Below are 20239 nucleotides of genomic sequence, written 5' to 3'. Positions count from 1 at the left end.
GTTGGGGGGCGCGGGCGGGAATGGGAAAACGATCCGGCAGGTGTGGGGTGGCTGACCCGTCTTAGCCCCTTCTGGCCCAAACCAAGTTTGATCCCCAAGTTTACACCCCGAGTCTCCTCCACACCCTCCACACCGGGGTTTCTCCTTCCGTCCCGGTGGGCGCTGGGGGACAGGCCCCAGAGCAACACGCAAATTTCTGTCTTCAGCTCTCGGATCCTCCATTTTCCTCTTGCCCCTTTCCCACCCTCACCGGGGACATCCTGGTACCTAGAAGGCTTTGTCGCAGAATCTGTGCAAAGGTGAATTTGGTAAAGCACACAGATGTGGCCTTGTTTCTGGAAGAAATTACCTGGTCCGCCTTGCCTTGCCTTGCCTTGCCTTGCCTTGCCTTGCCTTGCCTCTCCTCTCCTCTCCGCCCTCCCCTCCCCTCCCCTCCCTCCTTCCCTTCCCTTCTCTTTTTTTTTCTTCCTCCTCCCTTCCTGTCTTCCTGTCTTCCTTCTCTCTCTCCCCCTCTTCCTGTCTTTCTTCTCTATGGCAGGGGTCAATGACACTTTTTCTGAAATTTCAGACAGTGAATACTTTGGGCTGTGGGCCCTGGCCACATAGTTCAGTTGGTTAGAGCACTGTCCCCCTACCCCAAGGTTGTGGGTTTGATCCCTGGTCAGGGCACGTACAAGAAACAATCAGTGAATGCATAAATAAGTGCAACAAGAAATCGATGTTTTTCTCTCCTCACTCTCTAAACTTAAAAAATAAAAAAAAATATTTAAACTTATGAGAAATACATTGGGCTGTGGGCCACATGGCCTCTGTCTCAAGTGCTCAGCTGCCAGGTGACATGGGAGGAGCCCAGGATGTGGGCGGTTGGAGAGAGTCTGTTACAGAATGTGGGCTTTGGCTGGGCAGTTTGGGGGCTGGGGAGCTCTGGCCCAAAGCTTTGCTCTAGATTGGACATTATTAGAGAGTGAGGGTCTCCGACTGGGTATCTCAGTACGTTTATTTACAGAGAGAGGCAAGCTCACCTGGAGATAAGCTCTAATGAGTATAAAACTGAGCCACTCATTGCCCAAGGTGGGTGGCGATACCTTGTGGGTGACCCAGGGGTCTTTTTCTATCCGGCTTTGCTGAACCGTGCGGTGGCGTGGCTCTGTCTCACGTGACCCTGGTCCGGGCATCACCTTGTGCGTTCCCTGAGACTGTTCCTGTTGCTAGGAGAGTGACAAGGCCCCGCTGTGAGTGACAGGCCACTTAATGTCGGGGCTGCTCTGCTCTCCTTTTCGGCCCGGAGAGGTGCCCATCCACCAGATTAGTCCTCAGGGAGGGTGTCTGGACTCCCTCGTTTTGTGACCCGTCAGACTCAATGCGACCCCAGGGCGACTGGCTCAGGCAACAGCAGCCACCCAAGTGCATGTGACGGCTGCAGGCCAGCGCGCCGTGGGCCCGGAGGCGTGGGCCAGGAGACGTTGGCTTGGAGGCATGGGCCGTGGGTCGTGGGCCAGGAGACGTGGGCCCTGAACCATGGGCTGGGAGGTGGCCAGGGGCCCGCAGGCTCTCTGAGACCGGACTTCCAGAGGCACCTGGGGGCTGCTGCCGGCCCACTTCCTCGGCTCATAGGACACCCCCTTGGAGGCTAATGAGAATGACCCGCTGGTTACAACTTACCCGCTCTTTTCCACAGACGTAGATGAGTGTTTCCATGAGGAACTCAACGCCTGCTCCGAGAGGGAACTGTGTTTGAACGTGGAGGGCTCACACCAGTGCGCCCGCCACCCCGCGTCGCCGGCCTCGTCTCCCCAGGAGCCCAACTGCACGTGCGAAGAAGGTAAGGCAGCAATGAGGAGCCTGTTCAGGCTGGACGGCCCACAGGCCACAGAGGCCCTCTCTGCTCGCAAGGAGGGAAGGGCTGGCTCCTGGGCAGAGAACCGTCACCCGGCTCTGTAGATGGTTCTTAATCTCACACCAGGCTCTTCTCGCCTCCGTTCTTTCATGGAACCATTGTTTGTTGATGCGCCGCCCGCTGGGTGAGATGCTGGCGGTAGAGACCCGTGTGAAGAGATCGCCATCACCGCGCTCAGGAAACTCAGTAGAGAACACACCGATCAATGCTTGTTAGGCAGGACGCATGTAAGGTGCTCACGGCATGACCTGAGATGACCGGTTAATCAGATGCAAAGAGGAGGAGGGAAATGAGCCAGCGTGCAGAAGTCTTGGCCGAGCTCTGGAGTAGATGGTAATTCCTGAACGAGTTGGGGGAAGACTAGGGTTGCTATTCTGACTTTTGACAATAACACTTTAAGTGGAGAAGGGATGGCATTCCGGGGGGAGGCCAGGATGCTGGCTGAGCTGGATATCGGGAGCTGGGGTTCCAAGGGGGGCCGGGCTGCAGTCTGAGCTCATCGGCGTCCAGGTGGCATTTCACTGTGGGCATGGCTGGTGGACGGCAGTGGGGACTGTGGCTGAAGAACCCCACTCTTTAGAAGTCGGTACAGGAGGAGGGTCTTGCACAGAGGCAAGGGAGGAGGAAGAACAGCAGGAGAGACAGCCTCAGGAGTCTGTGTACAAAGAGGAGGAGCCGAGATCAAGCAGAGTCTGGAGGAGAGACGGACTCCCAGGAGGGTCTTTGGGAACAGGAGTGATGCCAAAGCAGGCTTAGGTACTGTCGGGAGAGACCCTGGCTGATTCCTGGAGCTCTGGGGTCTGGTCAAGCCTTCTCTCTTTCGGAAAGCTGCTCTTGGTCTTCTCCCCTAACCCCAGGACTTCCCCAGCTGGGGGGTGACAGTCACCTGCAGCTGCTCCAGTGGCCAGCATGTGGTCAGGGGAAGCTCAGTGCTCATGGACTGCAGGGCTGTCTGCAGGCGAGCAAGGCTGCAGGCGCAGCTGGGGTGGTGAGCAGAAGATGCTCGGATGGAATCTTCCAGCTAGCATGGGTGGGCGGGGAGCATCGGGTTAGCATGCATTCATTCAGTCACTTACAGGACATATTTTAATGGGTGCCTACTATGCGCCAGGTACTGTTCCTACCATGCTGGGTGAAGAATAGACTGTGTTCTGACCAGTGTGGTTCAGCTGGTTGGGCATCGTTCCACACAACGGAAGGTTGCCAGTTTGATTCCCAGTCAGGGCACATGCCTGGGTTGCAGGTTCTGTCCCTGGCTGGGGCCCACGTGGAAGGCAACCAGTCAATGTTTCTTTCCCACGTCGATCTTCCTTTTGCCTTCTCTTTCTCCTTCCCTTCCCCTCTCTCTAAAAATAAATAAATAAAATCTTTAAAAAAAAGAGAATAGAGTAGAGGGGTCACTTGGGCAGACCCCAAATCGACTCTTTCCTTCCTTAGTTACAGAACTTACATTGAATTTTGTGTGGAAACGTGTCCATTGAAAAGACTACATTTCCCTACCTCCTTTGCAGGTAGGATGGTCATGTGACTTGCCTTAGCCAATGAGATGTAGCAGAAGTTGTCAGGAGCATCAGAAGGACTGCTTATTGGTTGCAGGCCCTGCTGAGACTGAGGCTGGGCAGGATAGGGCTCAGACACTGGTGATGGGGGAGCGAAGACAGTGAAGGGGCCTAGGTCTGACGTACCATAGACGTTCCCTGTGCAAGGGGCTTCCTGTGACATGGAGCAGCCGCTCCCAAGCCAAGTGACTTGGGGCACGGCAGGGAGCAGGAAGGCACCGCTCGGGCTGGGCCCTGGGACTGGGGGCTGGTGGGGGCACAGCAGGCGCGGTGGGGGAGGGCGTGTCTGCTAGACAAACACCAGGCCTTCCGAGGACACCCGGGCACAGACCCCAGGTGGGGGGTTGGTGGGAGAGGGGGCTGCGGGATGGGACTCTGGTACCTACAGCAGACACCGCCTCATCAATCTGGCCACTAAATGTGTCTCCGGTCACTGCTGCTTTATCACTTTAGCACCATTCTAACGACAGTGGAAAGATAAGTCGCACCAGGCTCAGCACGCTGGCAAACTGTTTTATTCCCCCCCGCCCCCGTTCCCTTCCAGGGTGTCTACCCTGTTTAATCCTACTCTGCATGCAGTTCTGTATGCTCCTCACTCACCATGATGTCATGTAAGGGCTTCCAAGAAACAACCTGGTCTTCATAATCCTCATTTTCGATGGTTGAGTAATAGCGATGTTGTGTAGCAGTGATATAACGTCTTAGCTATTTGCCTCATGGGGGGCATTAAGGTGGCTGACAACATTTTGCCACAAAAACTAGAACTTTCCCGAACATCATGAAGTGGTTACGGAGAGTATTGTTATAATCACGTTTGAATCACTTATTTTAATGCGCGTGTCCTGTATCCCCTTTAAAGGAACATAATCGTGAGGACCCTCCCTTTGTTCATAACAATACGGCCAAGAGCAGCTTAGCACTTAAGTCACCGGGCTCTGTAATAAGCCCTTGTGCCATGTCATCTATTTAACCCTTAGAACGACCCCACCAGGCAACTGCCCCACAGCGCGTCCCCCAGGGGCTGCCCCTCGTCACGGCGTGGTGCCCTCTCCTCCCCCATCGGTGAGAAGGGTCAGGGGCGGACCGGAGGTCTGGAGCCATGGACTTTCTGCTTTGGTGATCCAGAACTCAGCAGGATGCTCAGTGCAAGGACCTTACCGGCCCTTCTTGCTCTGCTTTTGGGGAGGGACGGGGGAGGGTGGAGGCTGCAGGCGATGCTGGGGAGGAGCTGGCTCCCAGCACCCTTCGGAGACCCGGAGGGGCCCGGGGTCAGCCTTCATCCGCTGGAATGCTCTGCCTCGCCCAGGACAGAGCTCCACAGGGCAGGTCACCGGGTCCCCGCCAGGGAGTCCCTGTACTTGGTGAATAGTAGACACTCGACGCATATTTTATATTAGTGGAGGGAAAGGGAGAGTCGGGTGGCAGCACCTACCAGCCCACCTCCAGCAACAAGACACTCCGCTGTGCAGCTCACGGCTTTGAGGGTCTGTGGAGCACTGTGCCCACAGGCTTTGCCCAGACCCCCCGCCAGACCATCCTTAGAACGCCCGCACGGTGCCCCTGGGGGCGGAGTCCGGTCGCTCGGGGAGGACAGAAGATCAGGATACAGCTGTTGAAAACACGCTGCTCAGATGCTGAGTCGGGAGGTTCCTTCCAGAGAAAGGGCCGTTCTGCAGGTGAGCACAGGCAGGGGAAGCTGCCCCTCCCTCCCCCGACTTCACCCCTCTGAGGGCAGAAAAGGCGAACCCCACATTGCCAGCTCAGAGACTTAGGAGTGAATTCCAATCGCATATTGCTAAGGGAGGCAGCACATGTTTTAAATTTAGAAGCTCATATAAATGAGCAATCTGCTGGAATGGTTTAGAGGTACAAGCCCGTGGAAAATCCAGCACAAATTTCACATGCTTTTCTTGTGAAATTAGTCATTCGATGAATGACACACGGGGCAGCGCGATTCTTGCCCAAAACAGAAACCAGAAGAAATATTGCCCTGTTGGCACGGAACATTCCAGGAACACGTTCTGCTTTTAGGACAGAGTGGAACTGTCTTCAGGGTTACCCTAGCTCCCTCGGACACGGTTCCCTTCCTTGGCTGGGCCGAGCGGCCACTTGGCCCTGGAAAGAAAGGTTTTCTGAACTTGCACTTGGCCAGGGCAGGGCCGCCGGCTCGAGAGGCAGCCGGCTGGCAGGAAGTAGCCTCCCAAGCCCACCGGAGCCAAGACTCCCCATCCCTAGCAGAATGCTCAGACTCCTGGCTCAAACCCTCTGTATTTCTACCTTTACAAGGGTCAGGGGTCAGGGGGACAGGCCCAAGGGAAAAGAGGAACAGCCCGACAAGGATATCCTAGGAAAGGCAGCGTCTCCAGCAGGTCCCTCCCTGCTTCACCAGAGACAGGACAGGGCCGCCCAGAAGAAACAAAGCCCCGACCCACGGGCGGATGCAGGGACCCCCATGTGCTTCACCGAGACAAAGGTCAAGTTCCCAAGGGAAGGATGGGGAGGGCCACCTGGCAGCACTGTCCTCGGATCACAGAGAATCCAGAATTGGGCGTTATTTCCTAGGATCACATTTTAAGAAGGTCGTGAAAAAGCTAAAGGGGCCACGAGAGCAGCGTTTCCCGGCTAACGAAGGATTAAAATCCAAGTTCAAGTATAAGGGGCAGAAGGACTCTTTCCAGCTTAACAGGGCTCCAGCTCTGTCCTACAAACGAGGGATTAGACTTCATATGTCGGAAGCTGGCTGATTTTGCCCCAACACAAAGGACTTTCCAAGTTGCTGTCCAGCCCACGGCTGCCTTGGAAACTAGGGAAAGGGAACGGGGTGTGTGTGTGGGGGAGGGAGTAGATTCGTATCCCATGGCTGCTGTTTCAAAGCGCCACACCACTGGTGGTGTGAAACGGCAGAAAAAAGGTAAAAAGAAAAGGAACAGAAAATGATCAAATTTATTATTTAAAAAAAAGAATCAAACAGCAGAGTTGTCTGTGTTCCCTCACAGTTCTGGAGGGCAGAAGTCTATAAAGGTCGGCCGTGTCTTCTTCAAACACACTCGGCCTCCCCATCCTGGGAGAGTTACCAGGGAGCGGTGTGAACGTACACGGCGGTCCCCAACGCTGTCCTCGTGCGGCAGGGCAGGGAGGGCTGGGCGGGCTGTTCTCATAAGCCTCCAGTGATTCATCTCCACCTGCTTTGTGGGGGACCCACCGGGGTTTGCACTGTAGGGGAGCCTGTGTACAGAGGGTGCCCCTGTTTATAAAAGGCAGCTCAGGGCTCCATTGGAGGAGGACCAAGGGCTGAGTCGAAGGACTAGGGCGAGGCACTAAACCTGTTCTGAGCCTCTGGACAGCCAAGGCAAAAAGGGGAAAAGGTTGAATTATACTGTTTTTTGTTTGTTTGTTTGTTTTTTTACTGAAAGGAAACATATACATTTGTCTGGAAAGAGATTTTTTTCATGCTATTAGAAAACATGTTTTATGAATCCTTACATAAAGACTTTTGGAAAATGTCAGATGCTTTTTAACTGCTTCCTTCTTACAGTGGTTTTGCAAGAGATTTTTTAAAAACATCCTTGTGGCTAGCTTTTTATAGAACTCGAATTCTGATGTAAAAATTATTGTGTCTGGACTGAGGGCCAGCCTACTTTTTACATAATTCATACAACCCAGGCACCTCTTGTAGGCCAGAACTTCCCTTCCAAAAAAGAGATTTGATTATATTCGAGCGTTAAAATACATACTCATTGTTGTACTAGAGTAGCATGTACCAGAGTGCTACATAGGAATGGTGTTCCCCCAAAACATGGATTTCAATATAAAAATGTGAGAAGCCTCAGCCTGTCACCTAGCTTTGACTCAGCTATCTCTTTCAAGACCCCATCTCCAAATACTGTCCCATTGTGACAGGCTGGGAGCTCAGCCTGCCACCTCCGAGTGTTGGGAAATGCGGTTGGGCCCATGACTCGCCGTAGCAACCCAGCTGCAAACATAGGGGTTCCCACGTCTTGGCTCCCGTGAACGACGCTCAGGGAACGCCGGAGCTCAGAGAATGCTTTGCGATCGTCGTTCCGTTTCCTGTGGACGCATTCCCAGAAGTGGAATGGCTGATCCTACGGCAGCTCTAGTTTTAATCTTTTGAGGACCTTCCGTGCTGTTTTCCACGGGGGCCATACCCACGGTGCACAAGGGTTCCCTCTCCTCCACGCTGCGCCAGCCCTTACCAGTCTTACTGATGACGGCCGTTCTCACAGGGTCACGGTGGTGTCTCAGTGCGGTTCTGATCTGCGTTTCCCTGATGAACAGTGGCGTTGAGCCTCTTTTTCGTGCTTGTTGGCCGTCGGTGCATCTTTGGGGAAATGTCTACTGGATTATTCGGGTTTTGCTGTTGGGTTGTAGGAGTTCCGTACGTATTTTGGATACTAGCCTCTGAGCGGATGCATGATCCGCAAATACCTGCTCCCACCCCGTAGGTTGGCTTTCCCCTCGTTGGTGGCTTCCTTCGTTGTGCAGACACAGCGCAGTTGTTTTATCTGTGGAGCCCCCCTGTTGATTTCCGCTTCTGTTGCCCCCCTCTGACGCCCCCTGAATCTTCTCTTCCTGTGTGTCCGCAGACAGCCCTCCTCCCATCAGAGACTACATGGTCCTCAGCGTCACCAGCAGCAGCTTCCACGTGTCCTGGCGCCTGAACGGCACCCAGAACTGCACCTTCCACGTGCAGGTGTACCAGGGCGGGCAGCTGCTTAGGAGTGTCTGGACGCCGGCGACTGCCCTGGAGGTGGCTGGGCTGGAGGCCGGAGTGCTGTACGCAGTGAGGACGAGCTACCAGGCGTGCGGGACCAATGTCACCGCCACGCTGACCGTCAGAACCGGTAAGGCACTCGTCTGAATGCTGAATGCCACCTGTGAGCTGGTCTTTCTATCCTGGTTCTGCCGCTGGCCCCAGACGCTCAAAGTGTTGCACCTCTTTTATTACCGGGCAGGGGCAGCCATGGGCCTGCCCCCCACCCCCCGTTCTGATGGGGCCGTGGGCGCTGCGTGTCCTCTGAGCAGTGTCTGGACGGTCAGAGGCTCCCTCGATCCCCTCCACCGCGTCGGACACCTGCGCTGCTGAGGGCTCCCAGGGGCCCCCGCCGTGCTGCGGTCTGGAGCTCTCGTAAAGCAGTCAGATAGCTCAAGGCAGCGAGAGTGGTGAAGTAGAGGCTGGTGGTGATTTGCACGCATCGAAACACTTCTGTCACACTCACCTCCACAGGGCTGAGTGTGCATAACTTCCCCAAGCCAAGACCTGAGCACCATGTAGCATCTGCATAAAGCACGTCTCATTCCAAGGACACGCTAACGCCGTGCCCACCATGTCGGTGCTATGAAAGAACCGCCCCCCACCCCGCCCCGGGATCAAACACCATGTAGGAATGAGCGGGGGATCCGGGTGTGCAGAAGGCAGCTGGCATGGCCCGTGGGGCTCTGTGCCGGGCAGCTGGCTTCTGCCCCGCCCCGAGGCCCTGGCTCCCCTTTGCCTGGCCGCCAGAGCGGTTCCAGCACCCCCTTGCTCGGCTGCGGTGGCGCCTGGGTTACGCAGGGCTCAAGCTGTTTCTTAAAAATCTCCCCTCGACGAGTAGGCTTTAGGAGACACATTGACAGACACCTGGGGGATGTCGGATCACTGGATTTCAGCTAATCTGCGTGATCGTCTGTCTCAGCTGCCCGTGTGTTTGGGGTCACCGTGAGGATCCTGAACCGCACCCTGACCGCGTCGCTGCTGACCCGCGGCAGCCCCGAGTACCAGGACTTCGCCCGGCAGCTGCTCCAGGAGGTAAAGCCGAGGGCAGCCGCAGCGCCTCCCCCTCTCCATGTATGGGGGAATCAGTCCAGACATGGGGCCGAGCCATTTGGGGCACATGGCTTTGATTCGAGGGGTCGACGGCACGTGGTCCTGCAGCCGGGGCTTTCTGTCGCGCTTCCCTCCAGGGGGCCTGGGGGCCTGTCTGCCCGCTTTGGGGCAGCATTATGGAGGTAGCGCCTACCAGCGGCCAGGCACCCATGCCTCCCTGTGGCTAGAGGCGGCCACGGCACACATCCTGGGAGAGCCAGCCCAGTGGCTGACACTCTACCCTCGGAGGATGAGTTGGAGAAAAAAGTGACTTGATGAACTGTCGGGAACCGTGAAGGGTCTAAGATTTGACCCTTCTTGCGAGCTAATAAGTTAGCCTGTTCCTGGGGCCTGGATGCTGGTGGGAGACACGCAAAGCCCGGGTCAGAGGCAAAGGACTTCATTCCAGCAGAGCAGGCGGCGTGAGCGTTGGTGCCCGGTCCCCTTCTGGCCCCCGAGGCCCACAGGGGCCGGGGTAGGTGAGGCACACGCTCCCCATGGCCCCAGCTCCCCTTTGCCCAGCCGCCGGAGCGGTTCCTGCCGGTCTGCATCAGTCTCAGCAGAGGATCCCCAGTCCTAGGGAACCCGCACCTTTGTAACGGGCAGCGAGCAAACCTGCCTCAACCCTGTCCGTAAAGAGTCATTACTGTTAGTGTATCAGATGGTGAACAGACCCGCCCTTCATTCAGGAGGGGCTGGAGTCTCTCTCCCCGCAGGCCGCTCGCCACACAGACATCTTGGAAAGATGCTCTGAAACGAAAGAGCAGTTCATGCTGCTTCTGGCAAATTGTGTAGAGATGCAGGAGCCAGGAGGAGGGCTGTCTCCCAGCATGCACTTGCTGGGAACCTTGGCTTCTCCGCTTCCTTGGAGAGGCCCCTCTTCCCTTCGGTGGCACTTGCAAGCGTGCAGGGATGGTGTGATGGGGACGTGGGACAAGGCGGGTGTCTCCCTCGCTCCAGCAGGGCGGACCCTGAGTCCCTGGCTCGGCCCAGTTGTTCCCTGGGGTGGGTGGGTACAGCCCTGTAAGTGGGGGCAGCACCAAATAGCCATGAGATGGTTCCTCAGTGGCCCCTGGTGGTCCCCTGCCCCCTCCATCAGTCAACCCGACAGCCCCCCTGCCTCTCTGTCACACCAATGACCTTCACACCGATTTGCGGGGCGCCCAGGGTGCCGTGTGTAAATCTGTCCCAGGGTCCATGTCAGGGAGGCCGGCTGCCGCGGTCCCGTGAGTCCTCACCAGCGCCCGGTCCGCTGTCCCGGGGGAAGCCCGGTTGGGGTGTTTGCCCTAAGAGGTTGGTTGCCCGGTGCCTGTTCATGGTCATGAAGGGGACACGTGGGTTCTGTGCCCCATCTGTCAGCCACATGAAAGATGTCGCTGGGAGATCGGTTCTGACCAGTGGCCACCGCCCCTCCCTGGCCAGGTCGAGAGTGCCTTCCCACCAGCTGTGTCCGACCTGCACCAGAGGGGGCAGCTGCGGCTGCAGGTGGTGTCGCTGCAGGCCGGGAGCTTGGTCGTGAAGCTGCGAGTGACGGTGCGGGACCCCGAGATCCCGGTGGGTGTCTCCACGCTGGCCCCCATGCTCCCGCGGCTGTGGGCGAGCACGGTGTTCCAGATTGACCGGACGGGGACGCTGGTGCAAGGTAGGTCCCCTCCCCACGCCCCGAGCGTGCCGCCCAGGTGCGCTCTAATGTCTGTGCTGCAGTATTTCGGGCCAGCGTTGACTTTATTCCAAAAGAAAGATCGGGCAAGTGAGATTCTAGTCTTTAGTCTGTAGTACGCCGCAGAACCCGGGGTGCAGGGTCACAGCAGCAAGACAGCGAAAGCCCACCGGCCTTGCACGCCTGTTGTCCCAGAAGGGCCCCGGGAGCTTATGCCCTCGGAGGTGCCACTGGGTCGCTGCTCCGGGGGTGCAGCCGGGCTGCAGGGCCCATGAGGGGAAGAGGCCGAGAGCTCACTGTGTCTGTGTCAGCGCCCAGGCCCCGCCTCGCCCCGTGTGACTCACCGACACGGGGGTCGGTTCCATCAGGCCAAACGTTGTTGTGCAATTGCACTTGGTGTTGCCTCGGGGCAGGCCGTCACAGGTCAGAGATGAGGAGGAGAGACCGAGAGAGAGAGATGCAGAGACATAGGAGGAGACAGAGATGAGGGGGAGGGGGAGGTAGGAGAGAGGCACCAAGAGACGGAGAGAGATGGGGGAAGAGGGGCCCAGGGAGGGTGGGAGGGAGAGAGACAGACGCAGAGAGAGAGAGAGAGAGAGAACTGCAGAGTGAGGGAGGCTCTGCCTGTCAAACCAGAGATGCGGTTCCCTTGCACAGCGAGGACACCTGCAGTCTCTGTGTCAGTGAGCCACACCACGCCATGTTCACGTGGCCTCCTCCCTGCGTCCCTGTGTCCCTGTGTCTCCTGACCCTTCTAAGGACACTGACTGCCTGGGGCCCAGTCTGTGGAAGGGGCGTCCGCTGGCTCCCAGTGGAGCTGGATCCAAGGATGAGCTGTGTCATCTCCTTGGAGCACTGCCCTGGGCTGGCTTGCTGTCCCCCCACCCCCAAGAATGCAGGGAAGGCTGACCCTGTGTTACACTGGAAGCCGCACCTGCCTGCTGAGCCTCGGGCTTGCTCTGTCCCTCAGCCCCTCGGGGACAGGGATGGCGGTGGCTCTTTGCACTTGGCGGGCTCTGGGTGTGCTGTGGGGGGGCCCTTGGCCTGTGCCCCTGGGGCCCACCTGCGACCAAACAAGAGCCATCCGCCACTCCCCAGAGATGGCCTTGTGCCCCACCCCAGGGCTTGGGTTACTCGGATCTTTGTCCAATGATGCAGCGTGTTGAGTGGTGGCCTCCAAAAGAGATGTCCACATAGAACTTCAGAATGGGACCTTATTCGGAAGAAGGGTCTCTGAGATCATTCTGCATCTGGGTGGGCCCTAAATCCAGGGACAAGTGTCCTTAGAAGGGCCAGAAGACACAGGGATAGAAGGACACGGACACAGGGAGGAGCCACGTGAAGATGGGGTGGCGTGCTCACAAGCAGAGGAACCCCTGAACTCCCAGAGCAGGAGGGAAGGAGCCTCCCCAGGAGCCTCCATCGGGAACCTGGCCCTGCGGACACCAGCACTGGGAGAGAGGCTGGTGCTGTTTAGAGAGAGGGAGAAAGAGGGAGACACAGAGGGAGGGACACACTGACATGAGAGAGAAACATCGATTGGCTGCTGCTTCCAGGCACCCCAACCATGACCAAACCCGAAACCCAGGCATGTGCCCTGACCGGGAATCGAACCCGTGACCTTTTAGTTCACGGAACTATGCCCAACCCACTGAGCCACAGTGGTCAGGGCTGAATTGTGTTGTTGTAAGCCAGGGTAAAAGCTTGTGGTAATGTGTTATGCAGCCTCAGACAACTCCTGCAGAGGAAGAAGAGGCACCTTGCATGGCTGACTTTCTAGCGTTCTCAGCAGACCGTTTTGAAGTCCCCCCCTTCCCCGCACGGAGTTGCAGGGGCTCCCCAGACGGGAAGGGCCCAGAGAAGACCCGCGCCCTGCAGCATTCCTGACTAACCATGCGCTGCTTGCGGAACATGCTGGAGCCGAGCGGGGGCTGGGGGAAGGCTTGCCTGTGCAGGCGATTGCCCTTGGCCCTGGACCCGGAGGCCTCGGCTGTTTATTGGCGGGGGAGGTGCCCTGCCTGTGCAGAGTTTTCTGACCCAGTTACCACTGGCTTCTGACACCAGAGCCCGCGGGACTGTCCCCGGGCCACAGTCCCCGCAGCGGTGGCAGCACAGGCCTGAGCCCACGTACGTGCGTGCGCGGAAGGCACTGTCCCCTCCCCAGAGGCCCCTGCCCCGCAGGCCGGGAACAGGAGGGGAAGCACGCTGACTGCTGCTCTGCAGAAAACCGGTGCAGAAAGGGCGCCTGTCCTCTGCAGCTCGCACAGAAGTGATGCTGTTGGCATCACCGGAGCATTCTTGGATCGTTCGGGAGCACTCGCTGCCCGTGAGTCAGTATGTCCCCACAGTGAGGGGGTCACGTTGTCCTGACCTCGTCGTGTCCCTGAGGCCCCTCCCTCCTGGGGTCACTGGTGGGGGCCTCGTGTCAGGAGGGGTGAGCCCTGTGCTGGGGCCCGGATGCTGAGCACCCCCGGGTCCTGCTCGGTGTGCCCCGCAGGAGGCGGCGTGGCATGGCAGGTAGTTCGTGGCTCTGGCTTGAGGCGGGAAGGTGGGAATCCCATCCCTGACACTGCTTCGCTGTGGGGCCTGCCCTGGAGACCCCACCTTCCTGGGCCTCTGTGCGCTCGCCTGGGAAGTGGGGAGAGTGCCACGCACCCCGCCACTTCGCGCTGCAGTGTCAGCGAAGGCATGGTGTGGGGGCGGGGCTCAGCACAGGGCCTGGCCTGCAGTAGACGGCCGCGTCCCAGGTGGGCTCTTCTCTAGGGCCAGCATCCACGTCACGGGTGAGTCCTCAGGCCTGGGAGGTCCTCCCGTGCCCCCTCGGCCCCCGCTGGTCCTCCTCCTCAAGGGGCTCCTACCCGCTGCCTCCCATCCTCCCCCTTCCTCCTGCCCCTGCCTCCCCTGTCCTTTAAGGCCTGCCCCCGGGAAGGACCGTGCTACTCCTTTGCTCTCAAGGGACAATGACCAACTGGCCTCTGCTCTCATCCACGAGGCCTCCACGTGGACCCCTGTGCCTCAGGCTTCTGTGCGGAAGGCTTGCCAAAAATTGTACCCAAACGCAGGTCCCGCTACCTGCCACAGTGAAAGCCAAACTCGTGAGCCAGGTGCTGGTGAGAGGAGGGAAGTTATTCATGCAGATGTCGGCAACCTGGGGACACGGGGGACTCTTGTCTCAGAGCCCATCTTAGCATCTCAGGGCGGGCAGAGGTTCTTGTAAGGAGGGAGAGCAGGGAGATCGAGGGAGGGGGTGAAATTTCTCTACGTGCAGAGGAGCACAGTCCACTCGGATAAAGACCTCGGAACTGGACAAAGCGATCATGTGGTGTGCATCCTCCTGGTGTACGTCATCCTGGCTCCCTGTCGTCCTGGGGTTATGGTCAAAGGTCAGCAGACCTCCCGGAGCTGGGATGCCAGAAGGTCAGAAGCGGTTATCTTTCGCAGTTAGTTCCTAGGATCCTTGCACAAACATGCTATTTATCCTCGAGCTACACAGTAGAGTCAGCACGTACAGAAAGAACGTCAGAGCGACAGTGAGCTGGGTTGCAATCCCCGGCTGTTACACAGGCGGTGGGGGCGGGGGTGCATGAGCAGAGGGGGGCGGCCCTGAGACTGCCACCAATCCCCCCATCTGCTGCTGGGGGCTTTCTCTCTCTACAGTCAATGGCGCTGCCTTTTGTGCAGCTTTGGGGTGTGGTGCTGTCAGAGCCAGTTTTCTGTGCCTGCATTTCCCCTCAAATGTGGATCTGATGCTGGTCCCCGGGGAAACAAGGGTTCTGGCCCCCACTTCACCTCCAAAGGGGCGCATGGGCCCCAGCGTGAACCCCTGTGAGGAGCCTGCCCCTTCCAGGATCCGGGGCCTGGTTTTAGGCCTCCCTGACCCCTTCCTGGGGGTGGGGGCACGTGTACCAGGAGTCAAAGCTGTGTTTGATGTGGCTGTCCCCCTCTTGTGGGAGGTGAGCCACACCCCTGTCCCAGCTTCCCGGCCAGCAGGAGCAGAGCACAGCTTCCTCCATGGGTCTCCTGCCCGTGTCCTCCTCTGGCCGGTCCAGGAGGTGCAGGGCCACCTGGCAGCTCTGCTCGCAGACCAGCCTCCTCCCTCTGACCCAGAGAACCGCCTGGCCTTGGGCTTTGATGCAAGGCCAGACGAAGTGGGGTCGCCTTGCTTGGGCTCGCTCCTGAGCTGTGTGCCGGGGGAGCAGAGGCTACGGGGGTCACCAGCACTAAAAATAGCCACCAGGGGCTCAGCCGGTTGGAGCCCAGGACACGACTGGGACCTCGCTGTCCTTGGGGCCCTGCTGCTGGGCAAGCCTGGTCCCTGTCCCCGGCTTCCAGCTCCCCAGCACCCTGGAGCTGCCTGCAGACTGGAGGTCAGGCAGGGCTCCAGGAACATCTCGGGGCCGGGGCAGCAGGGCCCTGTCTGAGAAAGAGCCCAGGTCAGGGGCGTGCGTGTGTGTGTGCGTGCGTGCGTGTGTAAGTGTTGCATCAGCTGATGAGTGAGCCCGCTGGTGTCCGGGGAGCTGCTTCCATGAAGACCACATGAAGCAAATCTGCAAACCACGGAAGGGGCCTCGGAGCCCTTGGCTGCAGTTTTCTATGCGCCGCAGAACCGAACTCGCCCCTTATCTTGACTTGAATCCCAGCCAAGCCTGACTCCTCGCGCGCCCTGGGCGTGGATCGGGCGCTCAGCCCCAGGCTCCAGCGGGGCGTGTGCAGAAGGGTCTCGCAGCCCACCCGGACCCGGTGAATGCAGTCCCCTCCCGGGGCCCCAGCTTGCCCTGCTAGCAGAGGTGACTCTGTTCAGGGCCACCTGTTCGCTTGGGGGGTAGGGGAGGTGGGCCAGGGAGTGACCCAAAGAGCTGGCGGCACTGGGCTGAAGGATGGAATCCTAGGGCTGTGGGAAAACTGCCCCCACCCTGGCTCCCCCCAGCCTGAAAGTCGGTTGGAGATAGGCCGTTAGGTCTAGCATCCTTATTGCACGGAGCACGTCATTGCTGAGACGTGAGTGAAAATGCACAAGCCCATCAGATTCTTCTTAACCCCGGTGCGAGGGTGGGGGTGGCGGTCCCAGGGGTCCAGAAGGGGGGAGAGGACAGGTCGAGAGAGAGAGGGAGAAGGGAGTGGTGTTCCTGACGAGTTTTGTTTCTCAGTTGGGCCTAAGGCAAGCCCTGGCTGCCCACTGACCGGAAGAGGCAGGGCTGGACCGGGTGTGGGTGGCTGAGCCAGGGCTGGGGGCCCTGCGGCGATTTGCAGGGAAGGGGACTCATCTCACGTTCTTCCTCGCCCAGGTCAGAAGGGTCAGGGCTTCCTGGTGACACGGAGTCTGTGGGCCTTCACGGTCATTTCCCAGAGCGGGCGCTCAAGGGCCGTTCCCGTCCGTGTCGGGGAAGGCTCGGGTCACACGCAACTGGACATCTGCCCAGTCGTTTTCCTATTTCTTCCTCGAAACGCTAACTGTCAGGGGATGTTGACACACCAGAGAGACTGTGTCTTAGGACAGAGAATAAACAAGGAAGAAATATGTTCCGCTGTGGGTGCTAATGCCTCCAAAGCAGCCAGCAACCCCTAAGTTTTGCTCTCCAATCAGCCAGCCAACGGCGAGGGTCAGCGCAGGCAGGTGCTTAGCTTGTGGCCTTGGTTCAAGTTCAGGCTCCTGGGGAAGGGTCTGTGCAAGGTCTCCTCCCACAGGTCTTGGACACTGCGGGCATGTCCCTCAGTCCTGGCCTCATCCTCCTCTGGGCCGTCTGCTGCAAAGACAGTCAGGAGGGACTCGGCTCCGTTCCCATCCGTTTTCCGGGCAGCCTCGGGCCCTTTTCTCACCAGCTCCCGTGCTTCTCTGTCCTCCCCGCAGACTGGGATGAGTGTGCGGACAGCCTGGAGCACGACTGCTCGCCGGCCGCCCAGTGCATCAACCTCGAGGGCTCCTACACCTGCCGCTGCCTGACGGCCAGGGACGCCAACCCCTCGCATGCGGGCCGGGCCTGTGCAGGTGCGCCCTGCACCCCTCCCCTCCCCTCCCCTCCCCTCCCCTCCTCTCCCCTTCCTTCCCCTTCCCTTCCCTTCCCTTCCCCCAGCTCTGGGCTGGCTCCCCCAGGGACCTGGGTGTGGGGTGGGGCCCGCTTCTCCATCAGGCACGAGGGGCACGGGGCCCAGGGCCCACCACACTGTTAGGAACCCATGGAAATGTTTTCATTTTAATTCCTTTTAAAATCAAAGGAGAGACACTAACATCATAGTGATTATCAGTCATGAATCCAATCTTTAGACCAGTGCAGTATTAAGACATAATTTTTCATTCTTTTATGGACAAATGTATTCATGAAACTCATAATGCAGCCCCCAAGGAGGGGATCCCTCCCCAGGGTGTCTGGCGCCCGAGAGGCTGTAGAAGCCCAGGCAGGTGAGGAGAAGGCCCTGATGTGGGACCAAAAAGCTCTGCCCTGAGTGTTTTGGGGCGCCAGTTCCAACTGCTTGGTGGGGCTGCCGGGAGGGCTGAGTTGAGGGGCAGGAGGAGGCCCGTGCAGATGCGCAGGGCTGGCGGGACCAGCCACCTCTGCCCTGGCCGTGGAGGGGTGGCGGTACAGGCACCCGGCCCCCTTTGCCAGCCCAGTGAGGGCCTCCAGCTGGAAGCTGCAGCCGAGACTTGCCCCCAGAAAGGAACTCTGCTCCTCACCCGCCGTGCACGTGGTCCCGCCCCCTCACACCCAGGAGGCTTCTCTTCTCCCACCTTCTCCTTAGTCATGTGATGTCCAGCGGGCGGATGGCCGTGGCCAGCACACGCCCCACCCCGAGCACACATTTGGGGACGTTGCTCCATGTCCCAAAGGCTGGTCGGATCCACCGGCGGCCTGCGGGAGCCAAGGCCTGCAGCCCTGTCCTGGCTCTGCGGGCCCCCTCCCCGTGGACCCCCACTCTTGGGGTCTCAGCGTCGTCATTTGTGAAGTGGGGAGGCTCCTCCTGGTGCTCCACGGGAGTCGCTTGGGTGACACCCACACTAGACATTGACAGTCACCAACTGAGACGACGTGTGTTCCCCCGTGGGGCCCGCCCGGGAGGCTCTGGCTCGCGGGCGGTGTCTGGTGGGCTTTGCTCAGATGTGTCTGGACAAGACACCCCCGTGAGAGTGGATGTCTTCCAGCAGGTGACATGGTGAGCCCCACGGAAGGCGCACTGGCCCTGGTGACAGGGGTAACAGCCCCCGCTCTCAGCACAGAAACAGCAGCCCGTGGCCTGGAGACCCCTGCCTCGTCACCCAGCCCCGGGCACCCGTGGGACACCCCTGCGGTGGGCCAGGCCCAGGCCCCAGGGACTCCACCCCAGAGAGAGGACAGCACCGTGGTTGAGTGGCACAGAAACAACACAGGCCGAGGCGTGGAGGAGAGTGAGCCCGGCGAGGCCCCGGGTCTGGGGGTGGGCCAGTGGACGGCCAGCAGGGCCCCTAAGCCAACTGGCAGCCCTGTTCTGGGGGCCACGGACGGCCTGGTGGACACCCCCGGATGGATGCTGAGGAACTCCACCACAGAGCCGCACGCCGGGCCCACCCCTGCCGAGGGCCCCGAGGGCCATGTCTGGCACGCCAGCCTCCCCACGTGGGGCGCACTGCCGGCACCCCCGGACCCCACGTGGCCACAGAACACAGACCCTGGACGCTCCGGCTCCTCAGACCTACCCTCGGCCTCCACCCCCGCGTCTCTGAAGCCCCCGGCCTGTGGTGAGTGCCTGGAACCCTGGGGACACATGGGACCACGTGGTCGGCGTGAGCTCCAGGGGCACAGACGCCTGCACTTGTCGAGTCAAAGCCCCTTCAGGGACACTCAGGCGGGCTTGTGGTGTCGGGGCTCGGCGCCCCGGGGCACAGAGCAGCCCTGTCCCCGGGGGGCCGCCTTCTGGTCTAGTTAGGACGAGACTCTGTCTCCGTTCTCTCTAGCCCTCCCCCCTGCCCCCGCCCTTTCTGAAGCCTCGCAGCTGCCAACAGCTGGGGCAGGAATTCAGGCATCTGGAGGGGATGCCGGGGTGCGTGTCACCACGAGCACCAGGGCACAGCCTGCAGCCGTGTTGGACCCCTCCGACATTCCTGCTCCTCCCCAGACGCGCTGACCTCAGCTCTGCAGGCCCCCGCACTGTGCTGACTCCCGCTGTGCAGCCCCAGCCGTGCTGACCCGAGCTGTTCCATGTTACACGTTACACATTACACATTACACGTACAGGCTCGGGGCATCCCCAAGGCCCCTGGGCGACAGCGCAGGAGACAGGCGACAGCTCTGTGCGGGAGAGGGCCTGGCCGCCTCGCTGGCCCGACTCTGGCTGGCCTCCCCACGAATGCAGCTGTCAAGCCCGTTTCCTCCCCTGAGCTGTGCAGCTTCCAGGACTGAGCTGTGAAACCCGCGTAGACCCGTGCTGTTGAGTGCCCCCGGGCCCCGTGAGGATGGCTCTAGAGCCAGTAGCGGCCAGCCTGCCGACTCCTCAGTGTCCGCCCAGGCTTGAGGGGGACAGCACCTCTGGGGGAGCTGCCCACAACCTGCTCAAGAGGCCTGTTTCGGCTAGTCCGGGGACCTCCGAGACAGACTCCAAACTGAAACGTTAGGGGTGCTCTCCAGCGGCCCTGCACCCGCGTGCTCAGCTTGCGGCGAGGAGACCGCATGGGACCACTCTGGGCTGCTGTCCTCTGAGGACGCCTTAGGTCCCGGGTGGTGCCCTTGATTTTCGCGCTGGGCGGAGCTCCTTCTGTCCTTTCTCCTCAGAGTGTGTGTTTTCATTCTTGGTGTTTATGTCCACTTCCCAGTTCCCGCCCCCGTCAGAAGGGTCACGGTCTCCAACGTGACCAGCACCGGCTTTCACCTGGCATGGGTGGCAGATCTCGCCCTGTGCCCCGCTTTCCAGCTCACACTGATGTCCCCGAGGAGCCCCCCTGTGCACCTGGAGACCCGGAATGCGGGTCTGCAGCTGCGGGGCCTGGAGCCCGGCGTCCTGCACCTGGTCGAGATTGTGGCCAAAGCGTGTGGGAGAGAGAGTGCCACGGCACGCCTGAAAGTGAGGACAGGTAACGGCTTTCGGAAACGCTAATCGCCATCGGCTCTTAAAGGGAGGGAAAATGCACGGGAAAGGTTTTCGTTAATTAGGGTTTGAGGGGGCTGGATTTCCTTGCGGGCTGCTGGGTGTCCATTGGCTTCCCAACGTAGACACGGCTGGCTCACGAGTCACACTCCGCTGGCGTGGGATGGTCAGACAGCAGGCGGCTCAGTTCAGGAAAAGGTGTTGGGGGA

The 20239-nt window shown here is 59.5% G+C and overlaps 1 protein-coding gene across 1 annotated transcript in view; it reads left to right on the top strand.

The window, feature by feature from the left end:
- UMODL1 (uromodulin like 1) overlaps nt 1-20239 on the top strand; it is a 52867-nt gene that overhangs the window by 11150 nt on the left and 21478 nt on the right. Inside the window, exons 6-13 of the mRNA XM_045852585.1 lie at nt 1679-1811; nt 2358-2362; nt 8061-8318; nt 9150-9262; nt 10742-10961; nt 16828-16965; nt 18118-18687; nt 19759-20016. Of these exons, the coding sequence (XP_045708541.1) occupies nt 1679-1811; nt 2358-2362; nt 8061-8318; nt 9150-9262; nt 10742-10961; nt 16828-16965; nt 18118-18687; nt 19759-20016 (1695 nt within the window). The remainder of the gene's footprint in view (nt 1-1678; nt 1812-2357; nt 2363-8060; nt 8319-9149; nt 9263-10741; nt 10962-16827; nt 16966-18117; nt 18688-19758; nt 20017-20239) is intronic.

This window comes from Phyllostomus hastatus, unplaced genomic scaffold, assembly GCF_019186645.2.
Source record: "Phyllostomus hastatus isolate PE091 unplaced genomic scaffold, TTU_PhHast_1.1 phas_contig_948, whole genome shotgun sequence".
In the NCBI taxonomy this organism is placed as follows: domain Eukaryota; kingdom Metazoa; phylum Chordata; class Mammalia; order Chiroptera; family Phyllostomidae; genus Phyllostomus; species Phyllostomus hastatus.
This window is presented reverse-complemented; position numbering and strand designations above follow the sequence as displayed.